Source organism: Thamnophis sirtalis, unplaced genomic scaffold (genome assembly GCF_051295495.1).
Source record: "Thamnophis sirtalis isolate CommonGarterSnake01/CBP01778 unplaced genomic scaffold, rThaSir2_p1.2 scaffold_2, whole genome shotgun sequence".
NCBI lineage: Eukaryota > Metazoa > Chordata > Lepidosauria > Squamata > Natricidae > Thamnophis > Thamnophis sirtalis.
In genome coordinates, this window is record NW_028261382.1 from 72,971,334 (window position 1) to 72,988,493 (window position 17,160).

The 17,160-nt window shown below is 45.8% G+C and overlaps 1 protein-coding gene across 1 annotated transcript in view; it reads left to right on the plus strand.

Annotated features, from left to right (window-relative positions):
- LOC106542907 (myoferlin) overlaps positions 1-15,709 on the plus strand; it is an 83,333-nt gene extending 67,624 nt beyond the window's left edge. Inside the window, exons 32-42 of the mRNA XM_087703498.1 lie at positions 141-311; positions 2,757-2,905; positions 5,092-5,231; positions 5,355-5,443; positions 7,208-7,303; positions 7,515-7,656; positions 9,824-9,923; positions 11,207-11,418; positions 11,859-11,968; positions 13,858-14,005; positions 14,505-15,709. Coding sequence (XP_087559624.1) covers positions 141-311; positions 2,757-2,905; positions 5,092-5,231; positions 5,355-5,443; positions 7,208-7,303; positions 7,515-7,656; positions 9,824-9,923; positions 11,207-11,418; positions 11,859-11,968; positions 13,858-14,005; positions 14,505-15,302 — 2,155 coding nt within the window. The 3' untranslated portion in view covers positions 15,303-15,709. The remainder of the gene's footprint in view (positions 1-140; positions 312-2,756; positions 2,906-5,091; positions 5,232-5,354; positions 5,444-7,207; positions 7,304-7,514; positions 7,657-9,823; positions 9,924-11,206; positions 11,419-11,858; positions 11,969-13,857; positions 14,006-14,504) is intronic.
- The last annotated feature ends 1,451 nt before the right edge of the window (positions 15,710-17,160 follow it).

The following is a 17,160-nucleotide window of genomic DNA, read 5'->3' on the forward strand; positions in this document are numbered from 1 at the left end:
GGGGGGAGACTATTGGGGTCACAGCTCCCCAAATCCCTAGAAGCCTATTCTTGCAATCAATTCTGCGAGGGAAGATACCAGAATGGGTAGGAGTGGTGCACTTATATTTTCTTCTTCTTCTTTTTTGGTGGTCTTCCAAGAATCTATGAACTCACATGTACCATCCCATTAGAAAAGGACCTGAAGATCTCATTATTTGATTTTGACCTCTTTTCACCTGATGACATAGTTGGGGACACCACCATAGACTTGGAGGATCGGCTCATGTCTCATTACGGGGCCAACTGTGGGCTGCCACAGACTTACTGTGTGTAAGTACTAAGGCTATATTCCCGAGTAATTCCATCTTTCTCATCCTAGCAGCTTCCAGATGTTTGGGGAGTTATCTCCCAGAAATTCCCAGGAACATCTTCCCAACTTTAGAAGTTTAGGTTGCTTTCACCTACCATAGGTAGGAACTGGAAACCTCTAGTCCAGTGAAGCACAGACACGGGCAGGCGGCACCAGGTGCCAAAAAGGTAGCACTTTGCGCGCAAGTCTCTTATGGGCCGCAACCAGGAAGAGCAGTTGCCCAGGGAGCATGCATGCGCTGGAAAATGAATGGTTTCCACACATGTGCATCATCCAGCAAATCTTCTGGTTACTGCCAGGCATGCGCATGCACCAATCAGCTGGCTGACGTGTGTGCTCACGCCCAGAAAATGGAAGACCGGCTCTTGCAGTTTCCCGCACTGCTGCAGGCAGAAAGGCCAGCTGATTCTTGTGCACGCATATGTGCCAGAAAACCGTAAAAGGAATAGGTGATGCCACATTTGCCAGGCGACATGGCTCTGCATGCCACTTGGGGCACATGTGCCATAGGTTCACCATCACAGGTCTAGTCTAACAAAAAAGAAGGACTAGGGATGACATGAAGGCAGTCTTCCAATATTTGAGGGGCTGCCACAGAGAAGAGGGGGTCAACCTATTCTCCAAAACACCTGAAGGCAGGAGAAGAAGTTACAGATAGAAACTTAACAAAGCGAGTTCCAACCTAGAACTAAGGAGACATTTCCAGAGAGTGAGAACAATCAACCAGTGGAACAGTTTGCCTCCAGAAGTTGTGGATGCTCCATCACTGGAGGTTTTCAAGAAGAGATTGAACAGCCATTGGTCTGGAAGGGAATAGGGCCTCCTGCTTGAGCAGTGGGTTAGATAAAGACTTCCCTTGCATCTCAGTTGTCCTCTACTGAAGTGATAGTTTCAAGAAAAAGCACCATCTTTCTGAAAATTCTCTCTAAAAACATTGTTTGATCCAGTGGTGAAATTCAATTTTTTTTACTACCAGTTCTGTGGGTGTGGCTTGGTGGGGCAGGAGAAGGATACTGTAAAATCTCCATTCCTTCCCCACCGCTGGAGGAAGGATACTGCAAAATCCGCATTCCCTCCTCACTTCAGGAGAAGGATACTCCAAAATCTCCATTCCCTCCCCATTCCAGGGGAAGGATACTGCAAAATCTCTATTCCCTCCCCATTCCAGGGGAAGGATACTGCAAAATCCCCATTCCCTTCCCACTCCAGGGGAAGGATACTGCAAAAATCCGCATTCCTCCCCACTTCAGGAGAAGGATACTGCAAAATCCCCATTCCCTCCCCAGTTAAGGGGAAAGATATTGCAAAATCTCCATTCCCTCCCTGCTCCAGGGGAAGGATACTGCAAAATCTCCATTCCCTTCCCCACTCCAGGGGAAGGATACTGCAAAATCCCCATTCCCTCCCCACTCCAGGGGAAGGAAACTGCAAAATCTCCATTCCCTCCCCACTCCAGGGGAAGGATACTCCAAAATCTCCATTCCCTCCCCACTCCAGGAGAAGGATACTGCAAAATCCCCATTCCCTTCCCACTCCAGGGGAAGGATACTGCAAAATCTCCATTCCCTTCCCACTCCAGGGGAAGGATACTGCAAAATCTCCATTTCCTTCACCACTCCAGGGGAAGGATACTGCAAAAATCCGCATTCCCTCCCCACTCCAGGGGAAGGATACTGCAAAATCTCTATTCCCTCCCCACTCCAGGGGAAGGATACTGCAAAATCCCCATTCCCTCCCCACTTCAGGAGAAGGATACTGCAAAAATCCGCATTCCCTCCCCACTCCAGGGGAAGGATACTGCAAAAATCCGCATTCCCTCCCCACTTCAGGAGAAGGATACTGCAAAATCCCCATTCCCTTCACCACTCCAGGGGAAGGATACTGCAAAATCCCCATTCCCTCCCCACTCCAGGGGAAGGAAACTGCAAAATCTCCATTCCCTTCACCACTCCAGGGGAAGGATACTGCAAAATCTCCATTCCCTCCCCACTCCAGGAGAAGGGTACTGCAAAATCTCCATTCCCTTCACCACTCCAGGGGAAGGATACTGCAAAATCCCCATTCCCTCCCCACTCCAGGGGAAGGAAACTGCAAAATCTCCATTCCCTCCCCACTCCAGGGGAAGGATACTCCAAAATCTCTATTCCCTCCCCACTCCAGGGGAAGGATACTGCAAAATCCCCATTCCCTTCCCACTCCAGGGGAAGGATACTGCAAAAATCCTCATTCCCTCCCCACTTCAGGAGAAGGATACTCCAAAATCTCTATTCCCTCCCCACTCCAGGGGAAGGATACTGCAAAATCCCCATTCCCTTCCCACTCCAGGGGAAGGATACTGCAAAATCTCTATTCCCTCCGGTTCTTCAGAACCTGTCAGAACTTGCTGAATTTCACCCCTCTTGCAGGACTGGCCCCACACAGTGGAGAGATCAGCTTCTTCCAAGTGAACTCTTGGAAAATCATACTCAGGCCAAAAGCTTGCCTCAGACGGTGATAAGTGAAGATGGAACCAAAGCTGTTTTCATGGGGAGAACTTACCTGCTCTCTGACTTTGGTAAGTTTACATGCAACTGTCAGTGCTGTATACTTTGGGGCCATGTGCCTCAACTTTGGCATGTTTGTATGGACTTCCCAGAATTCCCATTGCTGGCAAATGCACATAGCTGAAATAATAAGTTTCCTTGTGGTCACCAACAATGAGCTTGATTGAAGGTGTCGTTACGTTGAGACAGCGTCCCATTTTGTTTATTTATTTCTATCATACTTTTATTATTTTTACATATGTCAAGGCAGTGGATGTATCCAACATGCCTTGTTCCTCCTATGTTCCTCACAACAACAGTCTTGTGAGGTGGGTTGGACTGAGAAAGAGAGACTGGCCCAGAAGCACTCAGCTGGCTTTCATACCTAAGTGGGCTAGAACTCACTGTCTCCTGGTGATTGGCCCAAAATCACCCAGCTGACTTTCAAGGCTAAAGCGGGGACTAGAACTCACTGTCTCCTAGTGATTGGCCCAAAATCACACAGTTGGATTTCATGGCTAAAGCGGGACTAGAACTCACTGTCTCCTTGTGATTGGCCCAAAATCACATAGTTGGATTTCATGGATAAAGCGGGACTAGAACTCACTGTCTCCTTGTGATTGGCCCAAAATCACACAGTTTGATTTCATGGATAAAACGGGACTAGAACTCACTGTCTCCTAGTGATTGGCCCAAAATCACACAGTTAGATTTCATGGATAAAGCAGGACTAGAACTCACTGTCTCCTGGTGATTGGCCCAAAATCACCCAGCTGGCTTTCATACCTAAGTGGGTAGAACTCACTGTCTCCTAGTGTTTGGCCCAAAATCACCCAGCTGGCTTTCATGGCTAAAGCGGGACTAGAACTCACTGTCTCCTAGTGATTGGCCCAAAATCACCCAGCTGGCTTTCATGGCTAATGCGGGGACTAGAACTCACTGTCTTCTAGTGATTGGCCCAAAATCGCCCAGCTGGCTTTCATGACTAAAGCAGGACTAGAACTCACTGTCTCCTAGTGATTGGCCCAAAATCACACAATTGGATTTCATGGATAAATCGGGGACTAGAGCTCACTATCTCCTAGTGATTGGCCCAAAATCACCCAGCTGGCTTTCATGGCTAAAGCAGGACTCATAGTCTTCCATTTTCTAGCCTGGTTCTTAATCAGTAATCCAAACTGGCAAGTATAGATATGATCTAGCATCTTTTTTCCCACCACGTCCCCATGTCTTCATTTCATTCTCCTTCCTCAAATGTGATGGATTCAGTTCTTCTTAACAGGACCGGAATTAATGTTTTCACTTTATTCCGACATTTGATGTTTCATTTTTATCACTGGTAGGCACTGGGAACAATCGGAGGTAGAGTAGGAATGAGCATTGCAGACAACTAATTTGGCCGCGTAGCTTTCTAGCAACTCAAGAACGGGTAGAGAGCATCACAATTTGGAAGGGGAGGTTGGCAACTAGGATTCTCAGGCAAGAGTAATGCACGGAGTTAACTGCAGTATAACAGACCTTATCAGTTCCTTGGGATAATTGCAGAGCCATGAGCTCCCAGCTGAAATGCCGCAAATTAAGTTCATGCAAGCAGTCTCTGTGACACGAAACACAATCAGCAAAATCTTCAGAAATACGAACTGTTGTCTCCTACAACCACCACTCCCCTTTCCTTCTATTTATTCCCCAGCCAAGGAGGGGCCATTCAGCATCCAGGCGTGCTTTGCTTTCCAAGTCGACTCCTTGTCCTCCGTTGTTCACCTCTCCTATCTGCTCTGTGCATACGCACATCTGGAACAGGCCCCAGCTGTTCCTCCACCTCCTCATATCTCTGACTCCAAAGGCAGCTGCCTCTCTGGTGGCTAGGAAATGTTGGACGGCCCTGGCTCTAAGTGTCCGATACAGAGCATCAATCAGAGCCTTCCCCAAGCCCCAAAACTGACCCGTTCTTCCCCAACCTCCTCATTGTCTGAATCTGCTGCCAGCTCTGCTGGCAGTTGGCAGGCCACAACACTATCATCCTTCTCCTGGCCAAAAGGAAAGGGAAAGGAAAGGGAATGAACATTTTGGAGCTCCTTACTTTCACTGAAACCTACCTTAGATATTTTCATATTCTTCCTTTTATCCCCACTTTTAAAACTAAAGTAATGAATGCCTTGCCTACTCAAAGCCTCCAGTTGAGTTTGATGGGATTTCATCTTAGGTTTCCTCCTTTCAGAGACCAATATAGCTTCACATGGACATCTGGGACCTGCCAAAGAACGTATGGCCCTCCACCTTCTCCGGACATGCGGTTTGGTCTCTGAACACGTAGAAACTCGCACCCTCTATGACCCAGCTCTACCTGGAATTGACCAGGTAAACCTTCATCTCAGATTTTTACACTGTATTTGTTAGCTGAGAGAAAGAAGAATCAGGCAGTCCAGCAAATCTATCGTTGTGGATATTATCTTGTGAATCCTGTACCTCTCTCCTATCCAGGGAAAATTGCAGATGTGGGTGGACATCTTCCCACTCTACTTGGGTGACCCAGGACCTTCTTTTGATATCACCCCACGGAAGCCCAAAACGTAGGTCCTGCCAATTTGTGTAAAGTCAATATACACAACAAAACTAAATGTCTACTGCCACCTCAAGCTTGCTTGTGCTTCGCTGATATGTGGTGACAATCTGCCACAAACTATGGAGAAAGGGGATGAAGGGGGGTGGAATGCTTGAAAAATCAAAAGTAGGTGCTGTGCCATCTCGAGAAGCTGCTTCAAGGTCACCCAGTTGGAAGAAGGAGGGAGCGGGATGCTGGAACTGACCATTAGGAACACAGTTTGAGGTGCAGGGTACCTTCTTTCATGCATGGTGGCCATGCCCGAAAGATAAAAAAAGGTTGGATTAAAATACAAAAATGGTTACAGGAAATTACAAACTCTCAAACACTCAAACTCTCAAACACTCAAACTCTCAAACACTCAAACTCTCAAACACTCAAACTCTCAAACACTCAAAGCAGAATTGTTCCTTCTGGGGATTATTAAGGGAAAGTATATGAAAGAGATAAAATATTTAAATTTGCACATAATTACAGCAGCAAGAATAGCCCTTACACAATGTTGGAAAAGTGATACCATGCCAACAGACTGATAATCCAAAAGATTCTTGATTGCACAAAGATGGATAAACTTACCTTAGAGTTAGCTTCCGCACTCCAGGGGGGTTCCACCACAAAAGCGCGTAGGACAAAATCGCGCTCGACAAAAGCGCGCTGTGACGTCATCACAGCGTGACGAAAAAGATCGAAAAATTGTAAAAATAAAGCGAAAACCTTACCCTAAGCCCCCCAAACCTAACCCTAAACCTAACCCTAAACCTAACTCTTAACCTAACCCTAAACCTAACCCAAAACCTAACCGTTAAAGTAACGAAAAACCTAACGCTAACCCTTATCCTAACCCTAACGCTAACGCTAACGCTCTAAAGCTAACCCTAACCCTTAACCTAACCCTAACCCTAACCCTAACCCTAACCCTTACCTTTATGTGAATCGGCTTGCTTTAATTTAATTTTTATTAATTTTTATTTGAATTTTTCGATCTTTTTCGTCGCGCTGTGATGACGTCAAAGGCGCGATTTTGTCGATCGCGCTTTTGCCGTCCGCGCTTTTGACGGGTCACGCTCCAGGGGAAGGATACTGCAAAATCCCCATTCCCTCCCCACTCTAGGGAAAGGATACTGTAAATTCTCCATTCCCTCCCTACTCCAAAGGAAGGATATTGCACAATCCCCATTCTCTCCCAATAAATTTCTGCTACCAGTTCTCCAGAACTGGTCAGAACCTGCTGAATACCACCTCTGTCCCACATCATTCAAAGGGTGTTCATCCCAAACTGTATAGACGTTTCGCTTTTTATTCAAGAAGCTTCTTTAGCTCTTGGCTTGATGGTAGGGAATGGAAGGATGAACCTCCAAGTGGCCTTAACAACCCTCTAAAAGGATGCAAATGACCAACTCTGTCTGCAAGGAGTATCAATCCTTCCATTCCCCACTGTCCTGTCAGAGCCGAAGAAGCTTCTTGGATGAGAAGCAAAACATCTTCAAAAGAAAAAACCAGAAAGTCCAGTTACCTCCTGAAAAAAGCACCTTTGGGAAGACCAGGGCCTGGATGACTGAAAGTCTCCACAGACTTTTAGCCGATTCTATGTTCAAGGGATGCCCAAATGTAGCTGGCGCCCCCAAGAATTAGAGTGGGATAGTGGTGGCCTCGTTGAGCTAGGAATGGGAAGATCCAGGTTCAAGTTCACTCTCAACCATTCTAAAGTCATCTTCTTTTCTCTTCTTTCTAGATTTGAACTCCGCTGCATAATTTGGAACACAAAAGATGTGGATCTGGAAGATACCAATATCTTTGGAGACAAGATGAGTGACATCTACGTGAAAGGGTATGAGACAGGGGTGAAATCCAGCAAGTTCTGACAGGTTCTGGAGAACCGGCAGTGGAAATTTTGAGTAGTTCAGAGAATTGGCAAATGCCACCCATGGCTGGCCCCAGATGGAGAACCCAGTTACATCATGAACCTTCATGAAATCCAATCCCCACTTTTGGGTTGACTGAAAATATTTCTGAAAATATTTCCTTTGTTTTGGTTCCAGATGGCTGGACGGCCAGGAAGAAGACAAGCAAAGAACTGATGTCCACTATAGGTCCTTGGCAGGAGAAGGCAACTTCAACTGGCGATTCATATTCACGCTGGATTATTTGCCTATGGAGCAAGTTTGTGTCCTCACTAAAAAGGTGGGGCATAAGTTGGCTTTTAGTTCTCTTTCTCTTCCCTGCCCTCTCCCTCCCTCTCTCTCTCTCCTTCTTTCTCCTTCCTTCTTTTCCTCTCCCTCCCTTTCTCTCTCCCTCTCTTTCTCTTTTTCTCTCTTTCCTCTCTCCTCTCTCCCTCTCTCCCTCCCTCTTTCCCTCTCCCTCCCTCTCTCCTCCTTTCTCTCCCTCTCTTTCTCTCTGCCTCTCCCTCCCTCCCACTCCATCTCTCTCCCTCTTTTTCTCTTTCTCTCCTCCTCTCTCTCCCTCCCTCCCTCTCTATCCCTCTCTTTCTCTTTCCCTCTCCCCCTCTTTTTCTCTTTCTCCCTTTGTCTGTTTTTCCCTCTCCCTCTTTCCCTCTCCCTCCCTCCCTCCCCCTGTGTGTGTGTGTGTAATCTCATTTGCCCTTTGTAATGCCCTTCAGGAGACTGAAATCCAACTCTTTGAAGAACTAGATTGGTTAAGACACCAGGCTAGAAAGATCATGAGTTCAAGTCCCACCTTAGCCATGTCATTCAGCTGGATGACTTTGGGTCAGTCTCTCTCCCTCTTTCTCTCCCTCCCTCCCTCTCTCTCTCCCTCCCTTCCTCCCTCCCTTTCTTCCTCTCTCTCCCTCCCTCTCTCTCTCTCCTCTCCCTCCCCCTCTCCTCTCTCGCTCCCCAACCCACCTCACAGGATTATTGTTGTGGGGGGAAAGTAAGAGGAGGAAGGTATGTGCTGGATATGCGCACCACCTTGATCTATTTGTAAAACTAGCACAGGTGGGATGCAAATAAATAAGGTAGAAACTTGAAGATGACACCAGAAACAAGGTTTGGAGGGGGTCCTTGGTGCTGTTAGAATTACGTTCCATTTTCCAAAGTCCTGCCAGACCGTTTTGACTCCTAGGGATTGTATGGAGAAGCCCCTGACTTCTTTCACTGTTATTATTTTTAAAATTTCCCAGTTTCACTTTCAGCTGGGAAATTTCCGGTGATCTTGATCCAAGCATTAGCCATCCTCTTCCAAGCCCAAAGATGGTGAAATGCTGCCACCTTCTGAGACAGACCAGGGACCTGTGCAATGATGGACTTTCTAGACTTTTCCTAAGCAGCAAGAGTACACAGAGTCCTCAGTTTACCACAGTTCATTTAGTGACCGTTCAAAGTTACAACAGCACTGAAAAATGAGACTTAAGATGGCTTTTCCCAGTTACGGCCTTTGCAACATTCCCATGATTACGTGATCAAAATTCAAACGCTGGACAACAGGTTCGAATTTATGACCATTGTTAGGTCCCGTTATCCCCTTTTGTGATCTTGGGGAAGCCAGGTCAATACACCTGTTAACAGCTTAGTTTTCCCCAATGGATGTTTTCTTCCTGGGAACCAGAAGTAAATGCCAGAAGCTGGCAAAAAAAAATATCAGAAATCACAGTCATGGGACCTCAGGATGGTTCAAAGAGCTGTAAAGGTGAGCCAATTGCCAAGTGCCCAAAAAGAGAATCACAGGTCTGCATGGGGAAAGGAGGAGGAAGGATGGAGGGAGAGAAGGAGGGATGAGGGAGGGAAGGAAGCAAGGAAGGAAAAGAAAGAAGAAAGAGAGGAAAGAAAGAAAGAAAGAAAGAGCAGGAGAGAGGGAGGAAAAAAAGAAAAGAGAGAGAAAGCATGAGAGAGGAATTAAGGAAGGAAGGAAAAAAGAAGGAAGAGAAAGAAAAATAGAGAGGAAGAAGGGAGGGAGGAAAACAAAGAAAAGAGAGAGAGAAAGAGCGAGAGAGGAATTAAGGAAGGAAGGAAGAGAAAGGAAGAAAGAGAGAGAGAGGGAGGGAGGGAGGAAAGGCGAACAGGAGAGAAGGAATAAAAGAAAGAAAAAAGAAAGAAAGAAAGAAAGAAAGAAAGAAAGAAAGAAAGAAAGAAAGAAAGAAAGAGGGGGAGGAAGGAAGGAATTATTGTCCTATAATAACTTTAAGGATTGATAGCACAATTTTAATTTTTCCTCCGATTGATCTGATCAAAGCATCTTCTCCAGAAGAATCAGTTTTGACAGGTGCTCGGTTCACCTATTTCATTTACCTACCCCTTTCTTCTCAAGCATTCAAGGGGACGTCCATCACAATCTCTCCTTTTAGCGTTTTCATCTTATTACGCTATTTTCCTCCCTTCCATTTTTCTTGCAGCAACATTTTTGGAGTCTGGATGAGACCATGCAGAAGGTACCTCCAAAACTTATCATCCAGGTGTGGGATAATGATAAATTCTCAGCTGACGATTTCATAGGTAAGATTTTTTTTGAATGTGATGAGGACTCTTGGGATGATGTTTTCTGCTGCTTCTCAATAAGATTTCCCTCTCGGATAAGCTCATTTTGTATGAAGGAGAGTATAGCTGCTGAACAAAGCTCTCCACTGGCGACAGGAAGGGCATCTGGCTATTAAACGCTCTGCTAGCTCCATTCAGTTGTTCAGACTCCACTCCAAAAGAAATTATGAAGTTGTTAAATGATGATGATGATGATGATGATGATGATGATGATGATGATGATGATGATGATGATGATGATGATACCACATTATAAGGCCTTGGTAAGGCCACACTTGGAATACTGCATTCAGTTTTGGTCGCCATGATGTAAAAAAGATGTGGAGACTCTAGAAAGAGTGCAGAGAAGAGCAACTAAGATGATTAAAGGCCTGGAGACTAAAACATATGAAGAACAGTTGCAGGAATTGGGTATGTCTAGTTTAATGAAAAGAAGGACTAGGGGAGACATGATAGCAGTGTTCCAATATCTCAGGGGCTGCCACAAAGAAGAGGGAGTCAAACTATTCTCCAAACCACCTGAAGGGAGGAAAAGAAGCAATGGGTGGAAACTAATCAAGGAGAGAAGCAACTTAGAACTGAGGAGAAATTTTCTAACAGGGAGAACAATTAATTAGTGGAACATGTTGCCTCCAGAAGTTGCCTCTGAGAGAGAGCGCTCTGGGTAAAGAAGGGATGAAATGAATAGATGTGGCAGACAACTATTTATCTTCCAGATGGACAGACTTGTTAGCCTGACGTGAAAGAGAAACTTTACCGGGGCTGCTGGCGCTACAAATAAAGGAATCTTTGAGTTCACTTTAGAGTGTTTGTGGTGTTTGGGATCTGGATCAGAACAGGACCACAGAACATGGAAGGGTTGGAAGGGGCCTTGGAGGACTTCTGGTCCAACCGCCTGCCCAAGGCAGAATGTGAATTCCTAAAGTTGACAGTGAGGAAAGAGGGGTGGGGAGCACATACGATGCATACATTTGGGTAGTCGGATCTCAGATTATCACAGCAGACTTGGGAGAGGTGCACCTCATTGGGGAATGTGATGCCCCAATAAGACTGAGGGGAGGAAAGGAACGGCTATATTTAAAATAAGGCTAAAATCTGACTGCACAAAACAGGCATTGCCAAAATGCTCCTAATAAATGACTGGTTTCTCTTTTGAAATTTGGCTCAAGATTCAATGAATCAATTAGGGCATTTAATGGAAACTTGACACATGAGACCTTATATTTTCATTCCTTCTGTAGGCAATCTGGAAATGAACTTAACCAGCATCCCACGACCTGCCAAGCGGCCTCGGGATTGCAGTTTGAAAGTCCTGCAGGACGATAGCGGGAAGGCCAGCTCGTCCACTCCTTTTCGCCGACGGAAACAAAAATGCATTTCCCTCTTCACCCAAAGGAATATGAGAGGCTGGTGGCCCTGCATCGTCATTGAGAAAGACAAGCCGCGAGTGTCCGTAAGTCAGGAAGAGATTGAGGATGGGGGGGGGGGTGTCTTACTGTAGTAGGATATCTTTAAAACATCCAATTATAGGTAGTTCTCAACTTACAACAGTTCATTTAGTGACTGTCTGAGGGAGGGAGTCAGATCAAGAAGCAATGGGTGGAAACTAATCAAGGAGAGAAGCAACTTAGAACTGAGGAGAAATTTCCTGACAGTTAGAACAATTAATCAGTGGAACAGCCTGCCACCGGAAGTTGTGAATGCGCCAACTCTGGAAGTTTTTAAGAAGATGTTGGACAACCACTTGTCTGAAATGGTGTAGACTTTCCTGCTTAAATGGGGTTGGAGTAGAAGACCTCCAAGGTCCCTCCCAACTCTGTTATTCTATTTTCAAGCCCACCCAGAATGATGTTTTACCCCAACTTATGTTCTTGTGTTTCTCTGGCTTCCTAGGGTAAGATTGAAATGTCTCTGGAGTTGCTGACCGATCTGGAGGCCGACGAGTTTCCAGCTGGGAGAGGAAGGGAAGAACCCAATGCAAACCCCTTTCTGAAGCCACCAGAGTAAGATCAGAACACGGGGGTCCTCTGATATAAAGCCTCGCGGAGGGCTGGCTGTCCTCAGAATTGTGACGCCTCTCATCTTGAGACAGTATGGAAGGAAGCTGTAAGCCTCACGCCACCGGTCATAGGGACTGGCAGATTTTGAGGCAGGAAAGAGGTGCTTTTTCAAAGGGCAACTGGACTTACTTGATTGTTTTTTTCCCCTTTGAAAACATTTTGCTTCTCATCCAAGAAGCTTCTTTAGTTCTCTTTCTTGGGTGAAGTTGGCCCTGATTTCTTGGTAGTTGGGGAACCTAACTACCGAAAGGTTTTCAAGAAAAAAATCCAGTTAGCAATAGCACTTAGACTTATATGTCGCTTTACAACCCATCTACATGGTTTACAATGTCAGCCTCTAGTCTGAGTCAACCTTGAGCCAATTAGGATCGAACTCCTGGCTGTGGGCAGAGTCAGCCTGCAATGCTGCATTCTTTATTATTATTATTATTATTATTATTATTATTATTATTATTATTATTATTATTATTATTATTATTTTTTAAAAAAGTTTTTTTATTTTTCTCTTTCAAATTCATTCACAAATATACACTCTTATAATTACTATTAACATTTATCTATTAATCAATCTTCAATGTTATTTTCTTACAAATATATAGAATACAGTTTGGGTCACTTTCTTGCCACCCCATGCTTCCATCTTATTTTGCAACAACCTTGCTCCTTCCATTTTCTCAACCTCCCTTCTCTGCCTTCTTCTTTCCTCCTCTCCTTCCTCCTTTCTTCTGCATTCTAACCACTGTGGCACTAGGAAAGAGAAAGGGAATGAGGAAGGAAGGAAGGAAGGCGGGCAACAGCACTTAGACTTATATACAGCTTCACAGTGCTTTTATAGCCCTCTCTAAGCAGTTTACAGTGTCAGCCTATAGCCCCCAACAATCAGAGTCCTAATTTGACCCATCTTGGAAGAATGGAAGGAGGATCAAACTCCTGGTTGTGGGCAGAGTTAGCCTGCACTACTGCACTCTAACCACTGCGCCACCGTTACCTTTTGGGATTGCACCTTAGGGGCAACCATGACCTGGATGATTGAGAATCTCAACAGACAGGAAGGAGGGTGCAAATTAAGCCATCTTTATCCTAATTAGTTACCTGACCCGGTCTAGGGGTTAAAAGACTCTGGAAAATGTATCCTCAGAGAAACCACAATCTTTGGCAGAAGTCTGGTAGATGCAATGGGCAATGTATGTTTCTCCCAATGCCCCAGTGACCCCATTGTGGACTCCTGCAACTCTAGAGTCTGGGATGAAACATAAATTAATGGCAAGGGATCAAAAAAGCCAAGTTTTCTTCTCCCTGGTCTTCATCTGATGGTTGAGCATAAGCAATGAAGGGTGAATGGAGCTAAGATGAAAAAAGAGCAACCAGGATGATTAGGAGACAGGAGGCTAAAACCTACAATGGAGGGTTGCAGGAACTGGGCATGGCTAGTCTAGTGAAGATAAGGAGAGCATCTTCCAATATTTGAGGGGCTGCCACAGAGAGGGCGGGGGGCCAAGCTATTTCCCAAAGCACCCAAAGGCCAAACAAGGAACAATGGATGGCAACTGATCAAGGAGAGATTCAACCTGGAAATAAGGAGGAATTTTCTGACAGTGAGAACGATCAACCCATGGAACAAAAGTTGCCTTTGGAAGTTATGGGAGCTTCGTCACTGGAGGCTTTCAAGAAGAGATTCGACTGCCTTCTGTCAGAGATGGTGTAGGGTTTCCTGGGGTGGGAGGTTGGACTAGATGACCTACGAGGTCCCTTCCAACTCTGTTAATCTATTCATCTGAATACAGCTGCTGTCTTGCCACCTCTTCTTTCTTCCTTCTTCTCCCCCAAACTAGGAGGCCGGAGACCTCTTTCCTATGGTTCACAGCCCCCTTAAAGAGCATTCATTTTATTGTATGGCAGAAGAGTAAATGGAAGATCCTAATTTTTATCTGCATCCTGCTGGTGATCTGGCTGTTCATCGATTTCATCTACTCAGCGCCAGTAAGTTTTCTGAGGGGGAAAAAAATTTGAAAATGTAACCTTGAAGGGGAATCATGCACTATAAGTAGTAGGGGAGGGGCTCTTTCAGTCATATGGGGAGGGGGAGGGAGCAGAGCTGGTATTCAGCAGGTTCTGACCAGTTCTGGAGAACCGGGAGTGGAAATTTTGAGTAGTTCAGAGAACCAGAAAATACCACCTCTGGCTGGCCCTGCCCCCATCTATTCTCTGCCTCCCGAGTTTCCAGCTGATTGGTAGGAAATGGGGTGATTGCAGTAACCTTCCCCTGGAGCAGGGAGGGAATGAAGATCTTACAGTATCCTTCCCCTGGAATGGGAATTTTGCAGTATCCTTCCCCTGCCATGTTTACCAAGCCATGCCCACAGAACCAGTAGTAAAACATTTTTAATCCCACCACTGGGAGGGAGGGAGGAAGGAGGGAGGGAGATTATAAAGTTTAGCTTTCATTGGTTTCATCCATCTTCTAACTTTCTTTACTCAGGGTTATCTGGCCATGAAGTTGGTCAATCCAATGAAATTACATGGTCCATCTTGGCCCAAGCAGTCTCTGAAGAATAATATTAACACAAGCGTTCAAATAGCACGGACAACCTCAGAAATAATGCATACAATTTCAACAGTGTCATTGCCACCAGCATCTTCCAAGAAAGGACCACCAGGAGCTCCCAAGAAAGGACCACCAGGAGCTCCCAAGAAAGGGCCACCAGGAGCTCCCAAGAAAGGACCACCAGGAGCTCCCAAGAAAGGACCACCAGGAGCTTCCAAGAAAGGACCACCAGGAGCTTCTAAGAAAGGGCCACCAAGAGCTTCCAAGAAAGGACCACCAGGAGCTTCTAAGAAAGGGCCACCAGGAGCTCCCAAGAAAGGACCACCAGGAGCTGTCAAGAAAAAGCCTCCAGCAGTTCCCCAAAAAGTGCCAACGACATCTCTCAAGAAAACATCATCAGCAACTAAACTTCCAACAACCATGTTGAAGAAAGTATCGACAACATCTCTGAAGAAAGGTCCACCAACACCACTGAAGAAAGTGCCAACAACTCTGAAGAAAGTAAAACCAACGACTCTGAAGAAAGTGAAGCCAACAACTCTGAAGAAAGTGCCACCATCGACTCTGAAGAAAGTGTCACCCACCGCCTCAAAGAAGCCATTTGCTAAGAAAACACCAAAAGCAACTGTCCCAAAGCCACCACAATCAACTACCAAGAAATTAGGGCCAACTTCTCCCAAAAAAAACCCAGCTTCCCCCCCCAAAGAATTCCAACTCCTAAAAATAGATTGATAACACCAAAAACTCCCCCAAAATAATAGTCTCTCCCCCCCCACCCAAAAAAAGTCCTTGTAGGATACCACCAACTGCTAAGACTCTGGTATAGTTAAGTGACATTTTTTTGCTACCCAACAGAAGCCCTGCCCTGTTCCCCCGGGTTTGCTGGAACATCATCCCAAAAATACACCAGATGGAAGAGGAAAATATGCAATCGCAACAATAGAAAGGGGAAAGGAAGAGAGGAAAGGAGAGGGAAAGAAGAAAGAGGAAAGGAGAGGAAAGGAGGACAGGGAGGCGAAGTCAGAGTAGGAGAGAGGGTAGGAAGGGGAAGAAGAGGAGAGGAAGGGGATGGAGAAAAAAGGAAGGAGAGGAAGAAAGAACGAAGTAGAGAAGACAGAAGGGAGGGAGAAAAGGAAAGAAAAACAGGGTTGTGATAAAATAGGTGTATGGGATGGTAAGCAAAGCAATCCCGATTAAATAGTTCAACTTTTATATGGAAAAATAAATATTTAAAATTGTTAATACACAATGTTAATAATAACCATGAGAATATATATTGGCAAATGTATGTATGAGATTAAAAATACAAAAAAAAACTTTTTGGGTAAAAAAAAGAAGTCCTACCCTGTTCTACATAGTCGATCGGAAAAGTGTTGCACCAAAGGGTCATTCTTGCTTCGGCTTCCCTGGTGCCTTCAAAGAGCCTCAAGGAGTAGAAACATCTTAAATTCGTCTTCTATGAATTTGGTACCATCCTGCTAACTCTTTCACTGTCGTGCTGATGTTCCTCAGAGTTCAAAGCCAGATCCTGAAATACTTGCAGGGGGAGGAAGGAAGAAGACATATGTGGGGTCAAGCCTATCCATTGGCATCCTTCAATCTCAAAAGATGATGGTATCATGCAGTGGTGGGTTGCTCTTACCTTCACTACTGGTATGCTGCTCGTGGTCCGTTCATGCACGCTCTCTGCACGCTGCACACACATGCGCACTCTACCGCCCCTGTGATACCCAGCTGCTTGTTGGGGATCGCACACTGTGCGTGCGTGCACAATTGCCCGAATGCTTCATAAACAGCTATGGAACGCGGGCGGGTGGGCCAAATGAGTCACCGTACCGGTATGGTGGCTGCTGCTCCCGGCTACTACCGGTACAGCCGTACCGGGCCGTACCATCTGGAACCCACCCCTGGTATTGTGCTCTGGAAAGAGGTCAAAGCTGGAGTGTCCTCTCCAGCACGAGGCCTGGGTAGATTAATATGGAGAATAGACTGTTACCCAAGCAGCAGATCCCACCTCTCCACATTGCTGAAATAGTCCAATGGAACCGCAGAGCCGATACGACGGGTTCCAGTTGCGTCACAGGAGTTACCACAATGGGGTTGTACGCAGTTACGAACTGCTTCCAGGACTCCAATTCCAGATTTTGCCTCGAGTTTGACTCCTGAAGCCTTTTCCAGTAGTGGATTTAGCCCCAAGGCAGTAGAGGTTTGTAATCAGAGTTTCCCCTCTCCTAGAAGATGGTTTTGCTGCTTTATCTGCCATTGGAGCGTAGAGCCCTCTTCCGCCTTCAAAACCGTTGATTGTCTGCTCCTGTAACCCTGGAAAGGGGCCCTTACGAGGTGCTCCCAGCCAGGCCAGCTGGACCAAGGTTTGTTAAGGAGGTGTTACTCCTCCATCATTCACCCTTTGTCCTGGCTTATGACAGGCAGAGCCTGGCTTTCCAAACGTTGGGCCCAGGATGGGATCAAGTAGGATTTCTGGAAAAGGTAGCTTTCTGAACTCTGTCCTAATATCTCCAAGAGGGGGAAAAGGCTCCTCCTCCAAATGAAATATACCGTATTTTTCAGAGTATAAGACGCTCTGGAGTAT